We start from the raw sequence: 27273 nt of genomic DNA on the forward strand, positions 1-27273 counted from the left end.
TTCTCTATCCTGCTTTGAGTCCAAGTTGCATGATATAATTAGAACCACAGAGGTTAAACAAAATCTGAATTCAGATCTTTGTTGTTTTGTTTGCTAGCTGGCTTTGGCACATGTATGACTTTAAGCACCATGAGCCTTAGTTTCCTCTTCCTCTTTTTTTTTTTTTTTTTGTTTTTTGAGATGGAGTCTTGCTCTGTTGCCCAGGCTGGAGTGCAGTGGCGAAATCTCGGCTCATTGCAAGTTCCACCGCACAAGTTCACGCCAGTCTCCTGCCTCAGCCTCCTGAGTACCTGGGAATACAGGAGCACGCCACCTCGCCTGGCTAATTTTTTGTATTTTTAGTAGAAATGGGGTTTCACTGTGTTAGCCAGGATGGTCTCAATCTCCTGACCTCGTGATTCATCCGCCTCGGCCTCCCAAAGTGCTGGGGTTACAGGCATGAGCCACTGTGCCCGGCCCCTCTTCTTTTTTTAAGACTTTATTTTACGTTCAGGGGTACATGTGCAGGCTTGTTATCAATAAATTGCATGTTGTGGGGGTTTGCTGTACAGATTTTCGTCACCCAGGTAATAAGCATATTAGGTTTCGATCCTCATCCTCATTCCACTCTCCACCCTCAAGTAGGCCCAGTGTCTATTATTCCCTTCTTTGTGTCCATATGTTCTCAATGTTTAGCTTCCACTTACAAGTTAGAATATGCGGCATTTGGTTTTCTGTTCCTGCATTAGTTAGCTTAGAGTATTGACCTCCAGCACTATCCATGTTGCTGCAAAGGACATGATGTCATTCTTTTTTTTTATGGCTGCGTAGTATTACATGGTGCATATGTACCACATTTTCTTTATCCAATCTACCAGTGATGGAAATTTAAGTTGATTCCATGTCTTTCCTACTGCAAATAGTGCTGGGATGAACATATGTGTGCATGTGTCTTTATGGTACAATGATTTCTGTTCCTTTGGGCATATACCCAATAATGGGATGACTGGGTAAAATGGTAGTTCTGTTTTAAGTACTTGGAGAAATTGCCACCCTGTTTTCCACAGTGGCTGAACTAATTTACATTTCCACCAGCAGCATATAGGCACTCCCTTTTCTCCACACCCTCAGCAGCATCTGTTATTTTATGACGTTTTAATAATACCCATTCTGACTGGTGTGAGATGGTATCTCACTGTGGTTTTAATTTGTATTTCTCTAATGATTAGTGATATTAGGCATTTTTTTTATATGCTTGTTGGCCACATGTATGTAATCTTTTGAAAAGTGTTCATTTACTTTACCTACTTTTAAATGTTTTTTTTTTCTTGTAAAATTGTTTAAGTTCCTTATAGATTCTGGATATTAGACCTTTGTCGGATGTATTCTTTACAAATACTTTCTCCCATTTTGTAGGTTGTCTGTTTACTCTCTTGATAGTTTCTTCTTGTTGTGCAGAAGATCTTTAGTTAGGTCCCATTTGTCATTTTTGTTTTTGTTGCAATTGCTTTTGGCATCTTCATCATGAAATCTTTGCCAGGGACTATGTCCAGAATGGTATTTCCTAGGTTTTCCTCTAGGGTTTTATAGTTTTTACAATTAAGTCTTTAATACATCTTGAGTTGATTTTATATATGGTGATAGGAAGGGGTCTAGTTTTAATCTTCTGCATATGGGTAGCGATCTATCCCAGAATCACTTATTGAATAGGAGGTCCTTTCCCCATTGTTTATGTTTGCCAATTTTGTCAAAGATCAGATGGTTCTAAGTATGCAGCTTTATTTCTGAGCTCTCTATTCCATTGGTTTATGTGTCTGTTTTTGTAGAAGTAACATGCTGTTTTTGTTACTGTAGGCTTGTAGTATAGTTTGAATTTTGGTAATATGATGCCTCCAGTTTTGTTCTTTTTGCTCAGGATTGATTTGGCTATTCAGGCTCTTTTTTGGTTCCACCTGAATTTTAGAATAGTTTTTTCTAATTCTGTGAAAAATATCACTGGTAGTTTGAAATGAATAGCATTGAATCTGTAAATTGCTTTGGGCAGTATGGCCACTTTAACAACATTGATTCTTCCTATCCGTGAGCATGGAATGAATGTTTTCTCATTTGTTTGTGTTGTCCGATTTCTTTCAGCACTGTTTTGTAATTCTCAATCTAGAAATATTTTACCTCCCCGGTTAGCTGTATGCTTAGGTATTTTATTTTTTGTGTGGCTATTATGAATGGGATTGTGTTCTTGATTGGCTCTCAGCTTGGATGTTGTTGGTATAAAGGAATGTGACTGATTTTTGCACAGTGATTTTTATACTGCAACTTTGCTGAAGTTGTTTGTCAGATCTAGAAGTTTGGGGCATACACTATGGAATTTTCTAGGTATAAAATCATATTGTCCGACTTCCTCTCTTCCTATTTGGATGCCTTTTTCTTTCTTTCTCTTGCTTGACTGCTCTGCCTAGGACTTCCAGTAGTATATTGAATATGAGTGGTGATAGTGGGCATCCCTGTCTTATTCCACAAGGGGAATGCTTCCAGCTTTTGCTCTTTCAGTATGATGCTGGCTGTGAGTTTTTCACAGATGGCTCTTATTATTTTGAGGTATGTTCCTTTGATGCCTAGTTTGTTGAGGGTTTCCAACATGAAGGGGTATTGTATTTTGCATTCGGTAGAAGCATTTGCATCTATTGAGATTATCATTTGGTTTTTCTTTTTAGTTCTGTTTATGTGATGAATCACATTTATTGATTTGTATATGGTGAACCAATCTCACATGCCAAATATAAAGCCTGCTTGGATCATGGTGGATTGGTTTTTTGATGTGCTGCAGAATTCAGTTTGCTACTATTTTGTTGGGAATTTTTACATCTACGTTTGTCAAGGATATTGACTTAAGGTTTTCTTTTTTTTGTTGTCTCTCCCAGTTTTCAGTATCAGGATGATGCTGGCCTTATAGAATGAGTTAGGGAGGAGTCCCTCCCTCCTTAATTTTTTATGCTATCAGCTGGAATGATATCAGTAGGAATTATATCAGCTCTTCTTTATACATCTGGCAGAATTTGGCTGTGGATCCATCTGGTCCAGGGCTTTTTTGATTGGTAGGCTTTTTATTACTGATTCAATTTTGGAACTTGTTATTGGTCTGTTCAGGGTTTCAATTTCTTCCTTGTTCAATCTTGGGAGGTTGTGTATTTCTAAGAATTTATCTGTTTCTTGTAGGTTTTTAAATTTGTCTGCATAGAGGTGTTTGTAATAGTCTTTTAGGGTTTTTTGTATTTCTGTTGGGTTGATGGTAATGTGCTCTTTGTCGTTTCTGATTAAGTTTATTTGGATCTGCTCTCTTTTTTGATTAGTATAACCCGTGGTCTATCCATCTTATTTATTGTTTCAAAGAACCAGCTTCTGGTTTTACTGATCTTTTATATCATTTTCCTATCTCAATTTCATTCAGTTCAGTTCTTGTTTTGGTTCCTTCTTTTCTTCTGCTAGCTTTGCAGTTGGTTTGTTCTTGTTTTTCTAGTTCCTCTAGATGCAATGTTAGGCTGTTAATTTGAAATCTTTCTAACTTTTTTATAGGGGTGTTTAGTGCTATAAACTTCCCTCTTGATACTGCTTTAGCTGTGTCCCAGAGATTTTGGTATATTTTATCTTCATTTTAGCTGTGTCCCAGAGATTTTGGCATATTTTATCTTTATTTTCAATAGTTTCAAAAAATGTCTTGATTTCTGCTTTAATTTCATTGTTTACCTAAAAGTCACTCAGGTGCAGGTTGTTTGATTTGCATGTCACTGTATGTTTTGAGCGATCTTCTTGGGGTTGATTTCTATTTTTGTTGTGCTGTGGTCCAACAGTGTGGTTAGTGTGATTCTGGTGTTTTTTAATTTGCTAAGAATTGACTTACGGGCAATTGTGTGGTTGACTTTAGAATATGTGCCATGTGGCAATGAGAAAAATGTATACTCTGTTGTTTTGGGGTACACAGTTCTGTAGATGTCTGTTGGGTACATGTAGTCAAATACTGAGTTCAGGTCCCAAATATCTCTGTTAGTGTTCTGCCTTGATGATTGAATACTATTAGTGGGGTGTTGAAGTCTCCCAGTATTACTGTGTGGTTATCCACGTCTCTTTGTAGGTCTCTAAGAACTTGTTCTATGAATCTGCAAGCTCCTGTGTTGGGTACACATATTTCGGATATTTAAGTCTTCTTGTTGAATTGAACCCTTTATGATTATGTCATGCCCTTGTCTTTTTTGATCATTGTTGCCCTGAAATCTGCTTTGTCTAAAATTAGAATAGTAACTCCTATTTTCCCATTTACTTGGTAGACTTTTCTCTATCCCTTTATTTTAAGCCTGTGGGTATCTCTGCATGTGAGATGGGTCTCTTGAAGACAGCATAGAATTGTGACTTATTTCTTCTTCTTTTTTTAAATTATACTTTAAGTTCTAGGGTACATGTGCACAACATGCAGGTTTGTTACATAGGTATACATGTGCTATGTTGGTTTGCTGCACCCATCAACTCGTCATTTAAATTAGGTATTTCTCCTAACACTATCCCTCCCCCAGGCCCCCACCCTTTGAGACCCTGGTGTGTGATGTTCACCTCCCTATGTCCATGTATTCCCAGAGTTCAACTCCCACTTATGAGTGAGAACATGCAGTGTTTGGTTTCCTGTCCTTGTGATAGTTTGCTGAGAATGATGGTTTCCAGCTTCATCCATGTCCCTGCAAAAGACATGAACTCATTATTTTTTATGGCTGCATAGTATTCCATGGTATATATGTGCCACATTTTCTTTGTCCAGTATATCATTGATGGACATTTGGGTTGGTTCCAAGTCTTTGCTATTGTGAATAGTGCCTCAATAAACATGTGTGTGCATGTGTCTTTATAGCAGCATGATTTATAATCCTTTGGGTATATACCCATGGGATGGCTGGGTCAAATGGTATTTCTAGTTCTAGATCCTTGAGGAATCGCCACACTGTCTTCCACAATGGTTGGACTAATTTACACTCCCACCAACAGTGTAAAAGCATTCCTATTTCTCCACATCCTCTCCAGGATCTGTTGTTTCCTGGCTTTTTAATGATCGCCATTCTAACTGGCATGACATAGTATCTCATTGTGGTTTGATTTGCATTTCTCTAATGACCAGTGATGATGAGCATTTCTTTGTATGTCTGTTGGCTGCATAACTGTCTTCTTTTGAGAAGCGTCTGTTCATATCCTTTGCCCACTTTTTGATGGAGTTTTTTTTTTTTTTCTTGTAAATGTATTTAAGTTATTTGTAGATTCTGAATATTAGCCCTTGGTCAGATGGATAGATTGAAAAATTTTTCTCCCATTCTGTAGGTTGTGTGTTCACTCTGATGGTAGTTTCTTTTGCTGTACAGAAGCTATTTAGTTTACTTAGATGCCATTTGTCAATTTTGGCTTTTGTTGCCGTTGCTTTTGGTGTTTTAGTCATAAAGTCATTGCCCATGCCTATGTACTGAAGGGGTATTGCCTAGGTTTTCTTGTAGGGTTTTTATGGTTTTTGGCCTTACATTTAAGTCTTTTATCCATCCTAAGTTAATTTTCATATAAGGTGTAAGGAAGGGATCCATTACTGGGTATATACCCAAAGGATTATAAATCATGCTACTATAAAGACACATGAACATGTACATTTATTGCAGCACTATTCACAATAGCAAAGACTTGGAACCAACCCAAATGTTCATCAATGATAGACTGGATTAAGAACATGTGGCACTATACACCATGGAATACTATGCAGCCATAAAAAGGATGAGTTCATGTCCTTTGTAGGGACATGGATGAAGCTGGAAACCATCATCCTCAGCAAACTATCACAAGGACAGAAAACCAAACACCACATAGGTGGGACCTGAACAATGAGAACTCTTGGACACAGGGTGGGGAACATCATACACTGGGGCCTGTTGTGGATTGGGGAATGGGGGAGGGATAGCATTAGAAGGAATACCTAATGTAAATGACAAGTCAATGGGTGCAGCACACCAACATGGCACGTGTATACCTATGTAACAAACCTGCACATTGTGCACATGTACCCTAGAATTTAAAGTATAAAAATAATAATAAAAAAAGAAAAAACCCTAACATACAAATATTGGAGGAGGCTTATTTGTGTAATAATAAAACTCCAGTCTCCCATTTAGCCAGTTGTACGTGTGTAAAGCTCTTTCTCTATTGCAATTCCCATCTTGATAAACCAGCTGTATCTGGGCAGCAGGTAAGAAGAACCCATTGGGTGGTTATGCTCACACATATGGTAGATGATTTTTGATGAGATCAGTGATTTCCACTAGATCATTCAGTGGAAGAAAGAAGAGTCTTTTTGATAAATGCAGCTGGGAAAAAACTGGATATTCTCATGCAAAAGGATGAAGTTGAGCCCTTACCAAACACCATGTATAAAAGAGCCAAAACTACACACTATTAGAAAAAAACATAGGGGAAAGGCTTCATGACATTGAATTTGGCACGATTTCTTAGATATATAACACCAAAAGCACAAAATGGAAAATTATATTTCATCAAAAATAAAAACTATTGTGCAAAGGACACTATCAACAAAATAAAAAGGCTATCCTCATTTGCAAATCACATATCTGATACATGACTAATATCCAAAATATCTAAAGAATTCCTAAAAACAACAAAACCCAATTCAAAAATGGGCAGAATGGGCTTGAACAGGTATTTCTCCAAAGAAGAGAGACAAATGGCCAATAAGCACATGAAAAGATGCTCAACATCGCTAATTATAGGAGAGATGCAAATCAAAATCGCAAAGACGTATCACTTCACAACTTTCATAATATTTCACTTTACTTCATATTTGTCTTGCATGGCTATTACCCAAAAAAACAGAAAATAACAAGTGGTGGGTAAGGTGTGGAGAAATTGTTACCGTTGCGGTCTGGTGATAGAAATGTAAAATGGTGTAACTGCTATGGAAAACAGTAGGGTGGTTTTTCAAAAAACTAACATGGAAGTATCACTGTGATCTAGCAATTCTACTTCTGTGTATATACCCAAAAGAATGGAAAGCAGGGACTCAGATTATGTGTACACTAATATTGATACCAGTATTATTCACAATAGGTAAAATGTGAAAGCAATACAAGTGCCCATCAAGAGATGAATGGATAAGCAAAATGTGGAATATACATATAATAGAATGTTATTCAGCCCAAAAAAGGAATTAAATTCTGATACATGCTACAATGTGGATGAACCTCAAGGACATTAAGTGAAATAAACCAGACACAAAAGTGTAAATTTGGTATGATTCCACTTATATGAGGTACCTAGTCTGATTCATGGAAACAGAAAGGAGAGTAGAGGTTATCAGGTTAAATGAATAATGGTGAATGTGTATTTTACCACACTGAAGGCTATCAGGGTAAATGTAAAATGGCAAATGTATATTTTACTATGATTAAAAAAAAAAAAAACCCAGGAATACTCAAATTTTATTTCTCCCCACTGCTTTTCTTCATGTTTAGAGGAAAGAAACATAACAAAAAACAGAATATACATGAACTTTTTTCTTTTTCTTTTCTGAGACAAGGTCTCACTCTATCATCCAGGCTGGAGTAGAGTGGTGCAATCATAGACCACCACAACCTCAAACTCCAGGGCTCAAACAATCTTCCCACCTCAGCCTCTCAGGTAGCTGGGGGTACAGGCACATGCCACCACACCCAACTATTTAAAATTTTTTTTTTTGTAGAGGTGGGGTCTCATGATGTTACCCAAGCTGGTCTCGAACTCCTGGGCTCAAGCCATCCTCCTGTCTGAGCCTCCCAAAGTGCTGGGATTATAAGTGTGAGCCACCATGCCTAACTGGCATGTACTTTTAAATGTCACTAGATTTACAAGAGCCAATCAAATGAACACATATATTTTAAACTATAGGACAATCAACCAATTTTCAGAGGAACAGTAGGGATTGCTGTAAAACAGAAACTGCAAGCATTGTCAACCCAACCTCTTAACCTTTTTGTTTTAAATCCTAAAACAAAGGGGAAAAGCAAGACCAGAAAACATAAAAACCCCAAAACCTGTCTTATCAGCATACACAGCAGGAAGCAAAGGTAGAGGCAAATAGTTAAACTCATTAAAGAAGAATGAAGAAAATTAAAAGAAATGTTCATTAATGGAAAATGAAAATAATTAACAGCGCATGAGCCCCAAACACTCTGACGACTGTCGTCAGAACTTCTCCGCAGAGCAAGGCTGCGGCTCCTCTGATAGAAAAGATTTCCCAAGAATGTCTCTCGCACTCTTGCCAGTGTGAACAGACGTAGCTGAGGAACTTATCAAAGTTATAAAAATCTCCCCAAACTGTCACTTGACCTTTAAAAATGATACTGGCATTTTCATCTTGCAATGCCAAGTTTATTTAGACGTAAAACAACACGTCCACATATGGACCATACTTAAATCTGCATTCCCATCAGCCAACAGAGCGGCACCCGGGGCCGCTACGACTGTCAGGATGGGTCCAGCTACAGTAGCTAGGTGGCTTTGTGACACCTTGTCTTCTGGAGCCTTTCCACAGCTCCTGTTGCCCCAGACTTCTGAGAGATGTACAAATGGAGAGTGAAGTTACTCTGTTTACAGAGTTTACACTTTACACATCTGTCACCTTGTTTAATTCTCAGAACCATATGTATTATGATCAGGTCCTATGAGGAAGCTGGATATCGGGGCTTTTCCTCATTTGCAAAGCAGACGATGAAAATTAAACAGCAGCACATGCACACATCTGAATGCCAAGGGTGGGACCTAGCACACAGTGAAACACGAAAAAAGCACTAGTCAGTTCCCTTGAGGTCATGGGAGCCTTTGGCTCAGTCAGGTCTAAAGGCCCCATCTTCCAAGTCCTTATGCTCCTTCTACCAAAACAGCAGTTTTTCAGACTGGAAGTGCATGATACTGAATGTATACAACTCCCCATGGAACACGTGAATGCAGATGGCTTTAAGTCAGGGAAATTCCCAGACCCTTGGCATCCCTACATATGGCATAAGCTTTCCTAAACCTGATCTACTTGGATAGGGGCAGGTTCTCCATCCTTCTCCTTCACTCCGCCCCTCCCCAACCCCACTTCACATCACCCTTCTCCCACTTCACAAAGGACCTGACTGCTCACCCATCCTGTATTGTTATTTTTTTTTTTTTTTTTGAGACAGAGTCTCGCTTAGTCGCCCAGGCTGGAGTGCAGTGGCGAGATTTCGGCTCACTGCAAGCTCCGCCTCCCGGGTTCACGCCATTCTCCTGCCTCAGCCTCCCGAGTACCTGTATTGTTATTAACTGCACTGTCCCACCTAGTAAAACCTCCAGGGCACCAAACAAAGGTAATCAGAAATACTGCTATCTTTATTAAGAAAACCACTGTCTCTAGTGAATGGGTAATAAATCCTTTGGGGCAACCAGAGGTTTCTAATTATTTGCATTCAACAAAACTGGAGGGGACCTAATATCATTAATAAATCATTAAAATAGTTCTTGCTATAAAATCACCATGTAATTTGTGGCTTAAAGCTTGAGAGTTCAAAAAACTGAGAAACACTGCTGTAAGAAAATGCTTCCCACTTTAATCACTTCTTTATGTTAAAGAAAAGTTGACCTAATAGGAATGAAATTGATACTAAATTCTATCTCTAGCAATCTGTAATATTCGTCAATGAATACAGAATATATAATCAACAACAAAATGCTCCATCCATGTCACTAAGAAATCAATTTCTAATAAATGTAACTTTTATGTTTAATAGTTAATTACCCTACCCTGTAACATTTATTGTTGTTTTGATTAATTGTTTACCAATACTAATTGTAATGGTAAGTCAATCCTAAAGCTTTTCTAAGACAGAGGCTGATAGCCACAAGATTTTAAAACTTTAAATTCTATCTATATTCTTTTTGTCATTGTAGATATGTGTGATAGGGAGATGACCTTGAACCTCAAAATATTATGCTAGGATAAAATTCTGAGGAGGAATGAAGATAGAACAGAAAAGAGCAATATACAATATCCAAATGTGGCCAGGTGTGGTGGCTTACACCAGTAATGCCAGTACTTTGGGAAGACGAGGCAGAAGGACTGCTTGAAGCCAGGAGTTCGAGACCAGCCCAGGAAACAAAGGAGGACCCTGTCTCTACAAAAAAAATTTAAAAATTAGCCAGGCATGTTGGCATGTGCCTGTAGTCTCAGCTACTCAGGAGGCTGAGGCAGGAGAATTGCTTGACCCAGGGAGGTGGAGGCTGCAGTAAGCTGTGATCACGCCACTACACTCCAGTCTGGGCAGCAGAGAGAGACCCTGTCTCCCTGACCCAGGGAGGTGGAGGCTGCAGTAAGCTGTGATCACGCCACTACACTCCAGTCTGGGCAGCAGAGAGAGACCCTGTCTCACTTAAAAGTATGTGTGTATATATATATATATCTTTATCCAAATGTCATTGAAAAGTATGTTTATTAAATGAATGGTGGTGGGTATCAAACTGTTAACAATATTTATAGAATCTACTGGATATATTTAAGTTTCATTACAAATGCCAACATTTATAATACACTGGAGAGACTCCATCTCAAAAATTATTTTTAAAATGTACATGTCAATTAAAAAAATATCCCAGAGGGTTAATTTTACAGAATTCTTTTAGAAATTATGTGACCAGAAAATGTTGGGGACCACTGCATCAGACCCTGGGTCTGGCCACAATTCTTGCCAGAAATTGAAATGGAGGGTGCAGAGTCTGTGAAGGAACAAGGAAAGCAGTCACTGCATTCACAGGCAAGGAGGAGGCAACCACACAGGTAGGTAAAATCACACACACACACACACACACAGCCACACACACACACACCCTCTCTCCTATATTTTCCTCATTCTAGCACTAAATAAGCTTTAGAATGTTTTTATTTCTGAAAACTTAAGCAATGTTTGAAAAAAGAGAAACAAGCTTATGGGGCTTCCCAAAAAGCATCAGTCATTCAAAGCCCAGCGAGCGGCTCAGTGTCCCCAGGCAAGGCTGGGAGAAGGATGGACACAGAGAAGGCTGGCATCTGGGATCCTTTCCACCTCCTCCAATAGGTGCTGGACAGAAGAATACTCCTAACCTTCCCACCCCAGGAAATGACCTTAAACTATTGCTTCTAATCATGTGCTTTAAAAAAAATCTATTTCATTCCTTCCAATTAAGCTGCTCTCTCCTTTGTGACATACTACCTCTTTGATTCATTCATTTGTGCCAGTGATAATCACTGTATCATATAGTAACTATGCCCTAGGTCCACACTGGGCCTGGGGTTACATGGTAATTAAAAACCACACCTAGGGCCAGGCACAGTGGTTCACACCTGTAATCCCAGCACTTTGGGAGATCGAGGTGGGGTGTGTCACCTGAGGTCAGGAGTTTGAGACCAACCTGGCCAACATGTTGAAAGCTCGTCTTTACTAAAAATACAAAAATTAGCCGGGCATGGTGGCTTGCACCTGTAATCCCAGCTATTCAGGAGGCTGGAGCAGGGGAATTGCTTGTACCCAGGAGGCACAGGTTACAGTGAGCCGGGTTAGCATTCTGCTCTGAGCTACATGTAAGCCAACTTCCTAGCTTTCAGTTAGGAGTTAGCATCAGAAGTCAGAACCCACAGGAAAACGCCATTCACCTCCTCTCCGTCTAAAATGTCCTTTAGATGCTTTTAGTTCTCGCACATCTCACTTCCTCCCAGGACTCTTTGTAGACAAGCCCTACTTAACTCTTGTCCCTCTAATCACTCTAGTAACACCCAATGGTGTAATTAAGGTACCCAATTTATGCAGTTCCACTTGGGTACAGACTAATTTGGGAAAGTCAAGTATCTTTACCTCCTCCTCTCCCCAGGCCTCTAGAAACATAGTCCAGATGTCAGGAGCAGAGCATTTAGAGGCATTTAACAAACCAAGACAGTGCAGTTATCTGGTATACCCTCAATTAGGGCAGTCACCCATAGTGGAGAGAACAAGGCGAAAAGAACTAGTATTTATTACTTGCCTATAGTACTTAAAACAATCACTTGAGGCAGCCAACCCTTGCCAATGTAATGCAAACACTAAGTAGTGAAGCTGGATTTGAACATGGGCTGTTACGCCTATGTGAGCTCCCCACCAGCCTCCAGTCTCTCACGTGTGTGAAGAGACCAAATACTCAACTGACTCACAACCACCTTGACAAACCTCCCCCTTTTAATGGCTGTTGGTGGTAATGCCTTGCTATATAAATAAATACTCATGACATTCTCTTTCCTTCTAGCATAAAAGCTCTTAGAATCAGAGTAGGGACCACATTTATCTTCCAGTTTCTATTTAAAAGGTTCAATATAATCTTAGACACACAACACAGACTTCAAAACTATGATTTGATTGACAATCTCTGTGCAGGACTCCTTTCTGGGATTAAACTCTCTGTTTATAATAACTTCCTTCAGCTTTGGAGTGCCTTATAATTCATTCATTCAAAAAATATTTAGTGAGCATTCACTACATGCCAGGCACCGCTCTGGACACTACAGATACAACAGTAAACAAAAGAAAATTCCTACCTTGGTATTCTAGTGGGAGAAACAACTGAAATACGTATTCAGGTATCATACTATTTAATGTGATATCAGGTACTCTTAAAGGATCTACAAAAGTCTACATTACCAATTGTTTGGTACAACTAGATGGACAAATACTTATCTACAGTTTTCCTATCAATTTACTCCCCACCTTATCCAAGGTCTAATTGAAAAAGTTAAAGTCCAAAAATTTGCCTAATGGGCATTCTGAAAACCAGATGCAAAAAAATAAAAAGGAAAGCATGCTCCTTACACTGCTATGTATACTTTCAAATTCACAAGTTTACATAAAGACACGATAGTATCCAGGAAGAAGATTCTAATGGGCATGATTTAGATGCCACTTCCAGATACAGAGAACCTGAAGAGTTCTTTCTAGGACAGTTTCTCTCAAAGATGAGAACCGCACTTGGACATGCAGAAGACGGAAAAGTGGCTGCCTATTTCTCTACCTCAGCTTCTCATCACCCAGCCTTTTGCCATCAAGAACATCCTTCAGGTCTCTGAGTATTCCATGTATTCCATTTTCTCAAGTTCACAAACATGGCTTCCTCTCTCTGGAGGGCTCTTTCATCCCCGTCTTATCACCCACTATCACTTATCACCCTGTTGTCCTTTACTTCTCCGCTCAAATGTCACTTCCTCCACAATTACTCCTACAGTCAACAACTCCATTAGGGACCTCTGCTTTACACTCCCAGACACGTGCATTTCTCTCAACAGGCACTGAAGGTACCATGCATATTTAGTCCAGAGAATCAATCTGTAAGGACTGAGATGCTCTTGTTTCGGTGAGCTGAAATACTCCCTGCCTTAATTAAGCACAGTGCCTTGTACACAGTAGGTGCTCAATTAATATTTGTTAGTAGTAGAGAAGGCCTACTGACTCATTATATTAAAACATCTTATGAATAGGATGAAGTTTGAGCTCAGGTAGGTAGAAGGAATCTTCCAGAGTAATGCACTAGTACTGCTAAGATACAATTCTCTTAGATAACTGAAATCTCAGTTAACGGAGAATGGTCAGCATTTAGCACACTCAGCTTTCACTAGAGATGCAGGTACAATTTAGGAATATCTGCAGTTCAAGCTGAAGGAACAACAGCCTTAGATTCAGCATGTAACATACATAGTGTTTAAAGTTCTCTTTCCACAGGTGGAGGAGACGGATTTTAAAAAGTAAACAAACTACTGCATTTTTAGTTGTTTTAGGAAAAAGACCCAATCTGACTTCTGGTAGAGAACATGGCTGTCCTCCTCAGCAAAGCCACTTCCAAGTTTTCTTGTTTGATTTTTTTTAACATGCAAAAAGTCTCAACCAAAGATTTACTTTGTTTTTTTATCCAAGGAAATTCCTCATCTCAGAAGAAATCGGACAAGAAAATTAACAAAACTTCTACCAACAAGTGAGCAGTCAAATGAACCTGGTAGTGCTGCCTGCAGCAGCCAACATAAGGGGTACATTGGTGAGGAGAACCAAGGCTCCTCCAAGCACATCTCTGTTCCCAGAAGGAGCTGCCTCAGTCACATTAGCTTCAGCGCAAATTGGCTCAGGCCCCCAGCTCCTCTCCTCCGTTTCAACAATAAACTCCTGAGCCTGCTTCCCATAATTCTGTATTTTCTCCCATTCTATCCTGAAAATTATTCTTCCTTTCAGTTCTGCCTGCCCTGACACGATACTCGCCTAGGAGACAGAGTTGTTGATGTACACAAAGCAAATGAGGAAAAACTCAATTTTAATATCCATAGAAGTTATTAATTCTTATTCACAAGAATACATAGTTTAAAAAATAAAAGACTACAGTTTATATACTAACCTGGCAGTTTTTATCTAAATATAAAATCTAAATATCAAATGGTCTATAAATTAGAGATAGTGAGAGATGAGATAAAATTTTCACAAGACCAAATATTATCAGGGGAAAAAAGGTAGGGGCAGGAATTGGGGAAATGTTTGGTCAAAGGATACAAATTTTCAGTGAGGAAGAATAAATTTAGAAGATCAACTGCACCACAAATTGGTGACTATAGTTATTAACAATGTATTGTACACCTGCAAATTGCTGAGTAGATTTTAAATGTTTTCACCACACACACAAAAATGATAAATTTGTAAGGTAATGAATATATTAATTAGCTTTAGTAATTCCACAATGTATACCTATATCAAAACATTATAGTCTACACAACAAATGTATTAACATACAAATTTTTCAATTTAAACAACAAAAAGGAAAAAAGTCACCAAAAGTCAAAAGAGAAAGCTAAAAGTTGACATAACCAAGAAGAAAGACCTGAATTCAAGGATGGCAGAAGACAGTAATAATATCACAAGGCTCCTGCTAATCAGGTGCTTTACTTATTATAATAATGACATATTTTCATGTGACTGTGTGTGTTAAATGACATGAGTTTCAGGACAGTCAACAATGCAGGTGCCAGAACCAGGGCACTTGGGTTCAAAATCATGTCTCTGCCACGTAACAGCTATATGACATTTTCAAGTTACTTCCTAATGCTTCTGTTAAAAATGGGGATACTGGTTATATAGCTCAGAGGTAAACAACTATATTACAGTCAGGTTGCATTTGTTTAAGTCCTCTGTACTCACCAAGGGACTGGGTCCATAACTAATTATTAGCATCAGTATTAAAAAAACAAACAGAGACAGTACTATTACCTAGCTCAGGGTGTTATGAGGATTAAATAATACACGAAAAAGCCTAAGGCTACTTCCTTGCCTATAGTAAATGCTCAATTTATGTCAACTATATTTTGCTTATATCCACGATAAAGGGTATTAACATTTATTTAAAATTGTGTGCAAAAATTACCAGGCATGAACAACAAATTATCTTAGTTTTATTTCTGTGCTTTGGAGATCTATTCTAAACCTACCTATGTATTTATCTATGTACTGGTATAACAATTTTATTTGTATTTTGGTGGGAGAATTTGAGCTCCATGCAAAACTTAAATTTCATGCTTCACAAGCACTGTGAATCAAATATATATGTGTTAACTTACACAGGCTAAATATTCCAGAGTCCAAAACATTTAAACAGACATATCTGTACAATACTGAATTCTGTGCAAAAAAATAATGACAACAAAAAACTTACCACTACTTTAATACCACCTGAAACAGTTAATAAATAAGACCATTGACTTTGGTTTTTCTATTTTGCTTTTGCAGCATGCCTTAAAAGCAATTACTATTCCATTACTGTTCACACAAGAGAAAATTCACCAGCTTGTAATTTAGAGGCAAGGGGAGTAGACAGAAGAAAGGGAGCCACCCACTACGGTTTCTAAGAAGCAACAACAGCCTAAGTGTTTAAAAGACACAACATTCATTGCACCAAGCAATAATCCAAACATGTTCGTATGTCTACTCACGAGACAGAATCATGAGTGAAAAGTAGGTTGACAGATGAAGAATGATGGAAAAAGACAATAGGAAGAGGCAGAAGGGAGAACATCTTTAGGCCCAAATTGTTATTTCTGGCCCATTAAAATATCAACATCCAAATGAAAACTGCTGGTCTCCAAAGAAAACTCTTATAAAAAATGAACCATAATTCAAATACTACTGTACACCCAGGGAGAGTAAAGAAAACCTAACATTTATAGCCTAAGAAAACTGGCTGTAGTTTCATATACACATTTCTATAAAATTCTCACATTTTATCAGACCTATGGCATGACTCTTAATAGCTTTCGGAGGGAGAGAAATAAAATACAAGGGGCACATTTCAGGTAAAATGGTCTTTTAATGTTCCACCCAAGAAAATCTTCTAGGTTCCTTCACTTTAAAAAGAATTACCCTACATAAAGTAAATGTACCAAGGGTAAAAGGTAAATCTCATGTTTCCTTTCAGGAAACATAAATAGAAGTACTATTCAGGGGGAAAAGGGCCAAATATTATCAACTCATATATCCTTCAGATTATGACTCCAATAAGCAGCAGGTAAAGAGGGAAAGCACACAAATGCTTCTGAAAAAAAGCAAGACAAATTAAACCTCAAAACTCCTTTACCTGCCTAGTACACAAATAGCTTAATAGCAGCTAACAAAAGATTCAAACAAGGGGCTTCTTTAGTTCATTGCTTTCCAGAAACATCTTCTAGATGTAATCTCAGTCACTGACTCCTTTGACAACCCCTTAAGTGTCTAAGAGCCAGACTGTCTTCCAGTCTTATTTCATTAAATTCAAAATTTCTAAAGTTTTTTTTCTCTTGCTTGGAAAGCGTTACTTTTTTTTTTTTTTTTTTAAGGTTTCAATTCAATTGATTTCCAGAGGCGAAAGCAACTTCACCTGAAAAGCATCTATTTTAAATTTAAGAAAGCTTTGAAGGTTTTCTGGTGAAAAACAGAAACCTGATCAATAGTGTTATTGAAAACATGACTAAAATAAAGTCACATTTATCTGTAGTTGTGGCTTTTATTAAAGCAGCTTAAATCTTTTGCAAATAAGCTTTTCCAGAGAGGTAGATTGATAGGATGCACAGGGAGGCAGGATTACCTGTGATCCACGGTGCAAAACCCCATCAATGCCACAGGAAGAAAAGGAGTAGCTGTTGAGATATTTGAAACCTGAAAAACCCTACCACCTCCTTCTCCAATGAACAGCCCCATTTCTGTGGCTAAGATTCACACTGAAACTCCATTTGCAAATGGATTTGGCTGTTAACATAAGAGTGTTCAATGCAAATATTTCTTTCCTGGCGGTGCAGCTCAGTTGAAAGGAAAGGCTGAAAATTAGTTAGCTGTATGAGATGACAAAGCACCATTCCAGTTACCAGGGAGAAATAATTGAACACAGATTGCCTGTTGCGTCTTTAATTTAATTTGGAGACCTTTCATCCTTTGCTTTCCTTCATTTGCAGCCAATACTTAGGGAGCTAATTTGTACCTGGTTCATTTTCCTCCTTTTATCTTATCCACTTTAACATCAACCATGGAAATTGGAAGCACCATGAATAAAAGATGAAACCTGACTTGGGGTATTCTTTCCTTAAGTACTGTGAATTACTTAAAAACTAATTGGTGTGCATGCACAGTATAAAGGGCTGAGATATATGCCTCAGCCCTATAGCATTCCTAATCAGCATCTCTGCTTTCCCCCAAGGAGCTGCAGATTTTCAGTGTTTTATCCGGTCCAACTTTTCTCCAGAGAACAATGTCTAAACTGTAATTTACACGGAATCATTAATCTGAGAATGGGTGTATGGTAGGCTGTCTCATTAATAAACCTAAGGGTTTCCAAATTCTGGAAAATGCACAAGACTAATAATTCATAAATTCCACTAGCCTAATGAGTTCATTAATGCTTGCCATGCACGCAAAAGGTTATAATAAAGAAAACTGGCTGGGCGCGGTGGCTCACGCCTGTAATCCCAGCACTTTGGGAGGCCGAGGCGGGCGGATCACAACGTCAGGAGATCGAGACCATCCTGGCTAACACGTGAAACCCTGTCTCTACTAAAAATACAAAAATTAGCCGGGCGTGGTGGCGGGCGCCTGTAGTCCCAGCTACTAGGGAGGCTGAGGCAGGAGAATGGTGTGAACCCGGGAGGCGGAGCTTGCAGTGAGCCGAGATTGTGTCACTGCACTCCAGCCTGGGCGACAAAGTGAGACTCCATCTCAAAAAAAAAAAAAAAAAAAAAAAAAAAGAAAAGAAAGAAAACTGAATGTATTAGCATACATACATGTCAAACAGAGCCCTAATCTGTCCAAAAACATTGATGGTGGGGCACTGGTAGAGAAAGGTACTAGTCATAAAATTACTGTCTAGGAGTGACCTCCAAGGAGCTAGAAGACTTAAATTCTAAGTATGTCATGCCTATTATGCTTAAAATGACAACAAAAACAACAAACCTGTTGTATATTTTGTATATGTGGCACCTCAACATTAAAAAAATGTTGCATATGCTCTTATTTTGATTATTGCATTACTTCCAATTGTACAAAAGTTTAGTGTCTTGAAAGTTTTGTGTGTTTTCCTTTATAATGTCCTCTCTGACAACACTATTTTTCCTCCTTACTCTCACCTCATTTTATATTTTCCCCCATATGGACTAATGAAAAACCTACTGGAATTTTCTCCTGATGCTTAATATCCCCCACCAACAAGCCCTCCTTTCAGCTTGGGAAGCATCAAAGGAAGGCTGTGTCCTGAATCATTTCACTGCCTGCATGTGCCAACTCTTCTAACACCTCACACCAAGAGGCTAGAAGCTCAGAATAAACTGAATCATTCCTCCTTCACAATGTAGCCTCCTACAATATTCATTAACAGTAACGTGCACTATTTTATTTCAATAAGACCACATATTTTCACAGACGAGGCAACTTCCAAGTTGTAGAAGAAAAACAAAAGACCTTGCAGTTTAAAAATTATGGTGCATTGAAATGTACAGTCTTCACTTCAGACGCAAGCCCCTTTTATTTTTTTGGAGGGGGGAGCGCTGAAGCAGGATTAAAAGACCAATTAAAAACGTCAGATGGTATCTCTAATCTTGGGTTGAGTAAGGACCATACTATACAATGCCAAGCTTATTTATTCATCTGGAGAAACAAGGAAAGAAAGTCCTCTACAGTGAAAGGATGGAAAAGAAAAGAAGAAGAACAATTACTGTGCCTTTTATTCATGAAAGAGAGGATGAATAGAAATGAAGGCGGCAATTACCTTTAAGAATTTTTTTTTTAAAGCCACAAAGAAAAATTAAACTGGAAGAGTACAGAATAGTTCTGCCCTGAGGTTAAGAAAGCAAACCAGAGATGAGGATGAAAGTGTGGGGAGCAGTTAGGGTATCTGATGACCAGACACACAGATTATTTTAGGAGTTCAGTGTCCAACTCACACATAGTATTTTCCCAATGTCCAGTTTACTTGGGAGAAGAGGAATTGGGGCGGGGGGCAGGGGGAGTCTCTCCGAAGCAGGACGTCAAGAAATTTCAGGTGGAGGAAGGCAACAGTCTCACAGGGCGTCAAATCAATCAAGAAGATTTTCTTTGGCTGTAATTGCGTAGAGAGAAGAAAACTGACAAAACCCATGCCACTCAGTCTCATTTGCAGGCTGCACACACACACACCGCAAGATACCAGCCTCAAGGAAGAACACCTGTTCTAACTCTGTGCCTGCTGGGGTTGTGTGTGCGCCCGCAGGGAACTCAGGGGCCATTTCAACAGCAGGGAGCCGGGCTGCACTCAGGACCTCACAGAGAGCACCAGGACGAGGCAAAAGGCCCCGCCAAATGCGTCCTGGCTAACTCGCCAAAAAGAGGCCTTAGAGAAAGGGCGTGAAAAGGGACCAGGCAGCCCAGATGATTACCTTGGGCTGCAAAAAAGACATAACCACAGGGCAGAACAGTTTATTTTCCAGAAAGGATTTTCTTGCAAACAAAACAAAACAAAACAAAAAAACACAAATGTAATCTGGAGGGTCAGAAAAGACTTTTGTGAGGTGTGGGAAAGAGGAAGGACCGCCACAGAAGTCAGTGTTTCTTCTAACAACCATTTCCGTGCCAGTGGGCGGCAATAGTGAAATTTCTCCCTAGGCTATCTCCACCTTTCTCCCTACATGGTCCTAGACTGAGAATCACACCTGTAGGCACTGAAAGGCCTCGAGTAACACCACGCCTACCCGCTCCCCACCGCCCCGCCGCCACCCCCTACGGTGCAGGTCCCTCCCTGATCTCCTCTCGCAGCCAGAGCCTGCAGGTCTAGGCTCCATCCTCAGGTCGGCAGGAGCCCGGCCCCTGGAAATCATTCCCGCGCCTCACACCTGTGCTATTCTCTTGACACCACCCCCCCCCCCCCCCACACACACACAGAAAAGCCAGAGAAGACTCCCGCCCCTTGAGCCACAGAGATCCTCTCACACACACCCCTTCCACACCCACGGCCAGCGGAGGCTGCGGAGTGCCAGCAAGGAGCGGCTCCACTCGGTGCCCCGAATGCGCGTATGGAGAACTGAGAACTCAAAAGTGCACCCGGAGTGCAAGGGGCGTGTGGCTGCAGCCTGGCCGGCCCGGGCGTCCCCCACCCGCGCCCTCGCCCACCCAGTGGGGCGGGCTGGCCTCTACCTCCTGGAAGAGCTCCAGACTATAGGTGTTGTCGTCGTCGGCGAAGAAGAGCACGCCAGGCTGCGCGCGCTGGTGCTGGTGCCTCTGGCGCAGCCAGGCGAGGCCCGCGTTGCGCTGCTCAGTGGCGCGCGGCAGCCCGGGCCGCTTATAGCGCCGCGGCGTGGGCACGTGCAGGTGCGTGCTGGGCAGCCCGGCCCGCGCCAGAAAGCGGCTCACCAGCTCGCTGCGCGCCGCCGCGTCCTCCACCAGGATCCAGTGCAGCTGCGCCACCTGGCGGAACGTGTTGGCCAGGCGGGTCAGCTCCGCTTTCTGCACCGGGCGGCTGTAGGTGGGCGTGATGGCATAGATGGTGGGCAGCTGCGGCTCCGGCTGAGGCTGCGGCCGAGACTGGTTGCGCTTTTGGGTCCCGTGAGCCGGGCCGCCCCTGCGGAGCGGGAGTCGGGCACCCCCGCGGCCCACCGCGTAGGGAGAGAAGTAGGGGCGCGGGGTGAGGGGAGGCGCCGGCTTGCGCGTGTCCACGTCGAGCATGATGATGACAATTAGGATCCAGGGCAGGAGGATGAAGAAGCGGGTGAACAGCACGGACTTCATGGTGCACACTCCCCGGCCTCGCGGACACACCAGAGAGGGGCGAGCCGAGGGACCCCAGTGCGCAGCTTGGACGGCGGCGGAGCCAGCACTTAGGAAGTGGTGACGGGTGCGCTGTCCATGGGGCCGAGGGCGCTGCAGAGACCTGAAGCCGCGGGGCTCACTACCTGGGCGTGGAGGAGCGGCAGGTTCGGGCAAGCTAGAGCGATAAAGGGTGCAGGCGAGCGGGCAGGGGCTGCTCCCGACTCCGGGTGAGCTGGCGGGAAACGGGACTCGGTCCAGCCGCTCGCCGCCGGTCCCAGAGTTGTGCCGAGTGCGGGGAAAGCGCTGATCCCCACCGCGCTCTTTCCGAAGAGTGGGAGCCGAGAAGCGGCACCCGGCGCACCTCGCCGCTCCAGTCCCGCGGTGCTGCGGGGACAGGGGCTCCAGCGGCGGGCCCCCAGGATGCTCTCTGGGACGCCTTCGAGGGCGGGCAGCGGCGCTGGGGGCTTTCCTTCCTCACATTCCCGCCGGGGTGGCGAGGAGCGGGAGGAGACGCTGGGGGTTGTGGCCCCGGCTGTGTTCGCGCGCCGCAGCGGAAGCCTGCGCTCAGTCCCTAGCTCTTGTCTTCTCAGAACCTCTCCCGGATCCAGCAGCAAGATCCCAAACCAAGGAAAGAAAGAAAAAGCGAGGGGGCGGGGGCGCTGCAGACTCCAGCGTCCTCCCAAGTCCTCCTGTGGGAAGACAGCAGCGCTGCTACTGGCGGAAGGGGGCTGCGAGAGGGAGGCGGGGAGGGGCCCCCCGGCCCTCCGCCGGGTCTGGCGCTAACGGCCCCGCGAGCAAGCTCGGGAGGCAGCCGCTGCACCGAGGGTGGAGGAGCTGGAGGAGCGACCCCGTGGGGCTGCACGACCTCCGGGAGAGGGTGATGCTCGTTCACCTCTCTTTAGCTTTGTGAAATACCGCAAGGTCTTTGGAGATAAGCCAGGAAAATCCATTCACGTGCGGAAACTTGCCGGGCTACGCGCTTTGGTGCTGATTCCTAGGGTTCCGAGTGAAAGGAGGGGAGAAAGCGAAGGGATCCCTCCTCCTGCTCCCAGCTGCCGCGTTGATGTGCTGGTGTGTATCGAACAGCGGCAACAAAAAGCGCTTTCACTGCAAGGCAGACATCAGTAGGAGCCCACGGAGATGCAGGGGTGCAGCACATAGGTGTTTGGCTTGTGAGATAGTCCATAAGAAAGAATCAATTCGGAGGGCTGCTGCCTGACTGCAGTTTGATCATGGGGGGGGGGGGGGGGGGGGGGCGGTTCCTAAAACTCCAGCTGAGCATGTTTAACTATTTTTTTTTTCGGTAATTTGGAGTCAGGGTCCCTCCCAGTTCTTCGCTGTCACCGGAATTATTCCGTTCAACCCTCCCAAGGCTCCTGTCAAGAAGGCCTAGGAAGTAGAATCGCCTTCATTTTAAGGATGAGGAAGCTGAGGTTTAGGGTTTAAAATAATTTTTCTGAGGTCAGTGGCAAGTGGCATAGTGGAAATAGAATGTGGGTCTCCTGCGTGTATCTATAGCAAGTGGCGTCCTCACTGCATGGCCTGCAGAAATCCCACCCGACACAGCCGGGCCGGGTTGGCCTTCCTAGATATAAAGATGGTGCCATTAAAATCAAACAGAGGGTACCATGACTAATAGATACCATAGGTACCATGATAGGGGTCTGGAAGACCCCAAGTAAGCACTTGGCACTTAGTTTAGACACTTTTTGCCTAAAAAGTCCAGCCGGTCTACTAGCTGAGTGCCTGACCTTCTGTAACTTACCGGGAAGAAGGGCTGTGCTTCCCAGGCAGGTCCCAGGGAAGTGCTTGCAAAGCAGAAGGAAAGCTCCAGACTCTTCTGCCCTAGCCTATGATAAATAATTTCTGAGCCCATCTTGTCTGGGTTGTCTGCCTTTCTCAGGCTTGTTCACAGATAAACCTCTCTCCGACTGTGCGTTCTGGTGCAACTGAGAGCTCTGGGGCGAATGGCTCTCCAGCCTTTTCTGACAGCTCCTCTTCTCCCAGTCCTGAACCCCCCACCTGTTAAAAGGCATTGGCTCATCTGTGAATTTCCCTAACTACTTCTTCAGATTCTGAAACCTGAGAGTGAAATTTCAGACTAACACCCAGCCACCCCAACAACTCGCTAGAGCTTGCCTTCTGTCCCAACTTCCCTGTGCTATCCACAACTCATACATTAAGCTGTGCAGATTAGTGCATTCTAAACATAGGAAACAACGAAGCCATTAGACCTCTTCCCATATTCTCGAATAGCCTAATGTGCCTCTGAATATAACACAACTTTGGAAATGTATTCTGCGCCAGCATCATGCCAGGATGGGGAAGAGGAAGGAAGTCAAGGCTTCCCTTTAAGAAAAGGTTTTTCTTAGAAAGCAGTGCACCCCTCTCCCCTAGGTTACTGAAGTCTGGTTCATCCTGTTGGAAATTTTAAATTTGGTTAAAATGACCTGTGTTTGCTGGAGTAAAACTCAAGTGGTTTCTGAATTGTACTAAAAACTTCACTAACCTTTGTTAGTGGGGAACTTTTGGTTGGTCCAACTAGGCCATAAAACCTATTTCCTATTGCATCCTCTTCAGGAACCAGGGCTATTCAGAGATGAAACACTGTCTGTGTGTGTGTGTGTGTGTGTGTGTGTGTGTGTGTGAGAGAGAGAGAGAGAGAGACAGACAGACAGAGTCTCTCTTTATGCCAATGCTGGGGTGCAGTGACTTGAACACAGTTCACTTCAGTCTCGACGTCCCGGGCTCAAGCAATCGTCCTGCCTCAGTTTTTTTGAGTAGCTGGAACTACAGATATAAGCTGCTACACCCTGCTAATTTTTTCATTTTAGTTTTTGTAGACTGGGGTCTCCTGTTACCCAAGATGGTCTTGAACTCCTGGGCTCAAGCAGTCCTCCTGCCTTGGCCTCCCAAAGTGTTGGGATTACAGATGTGAGCCATTGTGCCTAGCCCAAACCACTTTCAAACTCAATCGAATTTGCAGTTTGAGACTTTAGCTCATGCCCAGAATTCATGGGTGTCATAAAACACAACACTTAATTAGCACATCACAAACTGTCACTTCATTTTTTCAATTACCCTTAGCATTTGTACCCAGGTTGACTTCATTCAGTCATCTGTTGGGGAGCTTCATGGTTCTTGGAGTCAGGCAGACCTGGGTTTGAGTCCCATCTGGGATACTTTCTACTGTGCAACTTTAGAAAATCAGTGAACCTCCCAAGGCCTGTTTCCTCATCTGGAAAATGGGGTTAATAATACATACTCCATGGGAATCTTGCAAGGATTAAATGGTATACGTTGGGTACTTTGAAGAAGAGTTATTATTACACAAGCAGTCAATAAATGATATTTAAATACAGATAACCCTTCCTCAAAAGAACACCTTAACACAAGAGATCTTGATGGATCATTGTTATCAAATGAATATAAAATTAAATCTAAACAGGACTGATAATGCTTCTAAATAGTACCTCTGCTTATAGTGAAGATGATTCCTAGAGCGTATGTTAGGGTCTTCCCAAGTTGCTGTAGGGAGGGGAACAAAGAAGAAATCAATTTACCCCAAATACAAGGTATAGCTTGTCATGCAATAAGGATGACATTCCAAGTGACATTTATTTCAAATGGCTGAATATGCTATATTGTTTTGCATTAAGCCACTCAATATGTGGCCCCGAATCTCTCATGATTAAATCTGAGCAAAGATATAAGATACAAAAGTTATTACTAAGGATGTCCATTTGAAGTAGAAAACCAGGGCAAAACATTTTTAAGTGCAAAAACTTACTTTAAAAATATGTCACAAGTCTATCAGGAGCTGGAATGGAAACAACTCCTTTAAATGGGAGCTTGGAGAAAATGTCATTTTTATGAAGCATAATCACTAAGTAAGCTATAGTACTTTTCCATATAGCTTATGATATTCTTACATAAAACAATTTAAGCTTGATCTGTGGCTGATAATGAAGGTTGCTGGAAGTCACTAGAGTAATTAAAATAATTACCTAACTTTGGAGCGTCTGCATATCCTCTCAGTGTTTATTTTCATTTAATCTCTCTAATTATTTGTGTAGCAAAGTGAGCATTGCTTCATCTGTACTAATGAAGCCTTAGATTGCTGGCATCAGCCACTGCATTTCAGCATTCAGTTGTTGTTCTCAAATAAACAAAGGTAAAAAAAAAATCCCATTTGGGGAGTTAACAAAAAACATATCATATAATCAGTAAACATTTACATTTTGCCTTGATGAGTAATATACAACTGTAACTTCAGCAGCAGAAAGATTACAGTATGGTTGGTGCACTGTACAGAACTGATCCCATTTGACATTTGAGCCTGGGGTTCTGCTAGCGTGACTAAATCAATCTTCAAGTAAGCATTTGGGGACATCTTTGATATTCTTAGTCAAGTAGGAAAAGGGTTGTTTAAAAACTATACAAAAGTAAGTATTTATAAATATATAATATTGTAGTTATGCAAATTAGGTTTTGAAGAGAATCAGAACTAACATTACATTATTACTAAGAGTAATAATGTAAGGTAAAAGTATTGATAACCAATATCCACATGCATGTGAACATAAATACCTTCTATTAAAATATCAGACACAATTATGTGAAAGAATGATATCAAAATACATCTAATAGCCCCAAATTCCAGGGATACATAACAGTTTCATTGATAACTGTCAGAAAAATGACACCTAAACTACAAATTAAATGGCTCATTTGTTTTTTTTTCATGCATCTGGATCCTCTACAAATATCACTTTTTGCCTAGAATTGTTCTAAATTATAATGTTTCCTTAACATTTTAGACATTTGCAGCTATTATGTACAAAATGTGACATTAGAGGTAGTTCAGTAAAATCCCATTTTTATAGGATGGGTTAGGAACACGGTTTTTCAGTAAAAGTGATTTTCTAGAAAAGTAGAAATTGGCAATTTACCTTAACAATTCCATTGAAAACTAATTCCATTCAGTGTGAATAAGAGCTGATGATGTAACATACCAGTGTTCCCTCCTTTCCTTTTATTAATGGATTAGAATGCACAAAAACCCAATAAAATGTGCATAAAGACATACTGGCATTCTTTCTTTTTTCCCCTCACTATCTTAAAAATTGGCATTTACATTAAAATAGTAATTTGTTAGACATGAATTTTATTGTAAAACTACATAACCTACCTTTCCGGTTGTTATGAAAATCAAAGTAGATAACATAGATGAATGTAGTTTTAGACACTGTAGTTTATAACTGTAAGGGAATCTCCCTCTATCTTACAGGAGGGGGATGCAACATCACTGGCCATGGGTTGTAATTGTTGAAACTGGGAAAGGAAGACCTGGGGTTCCTTATATTATTGGGCCTATTTTTGCATATGTTTCAACATTTCCATGATAAAAAATTAAAATATGTAAAATAGGTTATGTTCTACCACTTGTTTGCCAAGATAATACTGCTTCCAATTGCTCTTGTTTTAAGAACCACATCAAGGGCCTGATTTGTGCAAAATATTATGGGTTGAATGTGTCCCCTCAAAATTCATCCATCAAAGTCCTAACCCCCAGTACCTCAGAATGTGACCTTATTTGGAAACAGGGTCATTGCAGATATAAGCAGCTGAGGTGAGTTAATACTGGAGTAGGGTAGAGCCCTAATTCAATGTGAATGGTGTTCTTATTAAAAGGGGATGTTTAGACACAGGGGCTTGAACACAGGGAGAACACCATACGAAGATTGGAGCTATATTGCCACCAGTCAAGGAATGCCAAAGCTTTCCAAAAAACCACCAGAAGCTAGGAGAGGGACATGGAACAGATAATTCCCTGGTGCATTTGAAGTGAGTGTGGCCCTGCTGACAACTTAATTTTTGAACCTTAGGCCTCCAGAATGGTGAGACATAAATTTCTGCTGTTTAAGCCACCCAGTTTGTGGAACTTTCT

General features: G+C 41.4%; 1 protein-coding gene across 2 annotated transcripts in view; it reads right to left on the reverse strand.

Annotated features, from left to right (window-relative positions):
- B3GAT2 (beta-1,3-glucuronyltransferase 2) overlaps positions 1 to 22513 on the reverse strand; it is a 74203-nt gene extending 51690 nt beyond the window's left edge. For both annotated transcript variants that reach the window (XM_003897796.3, XM_017957988.1), the window contains exon 1: positions 20712 to 22513. In XM_003897796.3, the coding sequence (XP_003897845.1) occupies positions 20712 to 21302 (591 nt within the window). In that variant the 5' untranslated portion in view covers positions 21303 to 22513. The remainder of the gene's footprint in view (positions 1 to 20711) is intronic.
- Between the last annotated feature and the right edge of the window lie 4760 nt (positions 22514 to 27273).

Source organism: Papio anubis, chromosome 6, assembly GCF_008728515.1.
Source record: "Papio anubis isolate 15944 chromosome 6, Panubis1.0, whole genome shotgun sequence".
Lineage (NCBI taxonomy): Eukaryota > Metazoa > Chordata > Mammalia > Primates > Cercopithecidae > Papio > Papio anubis.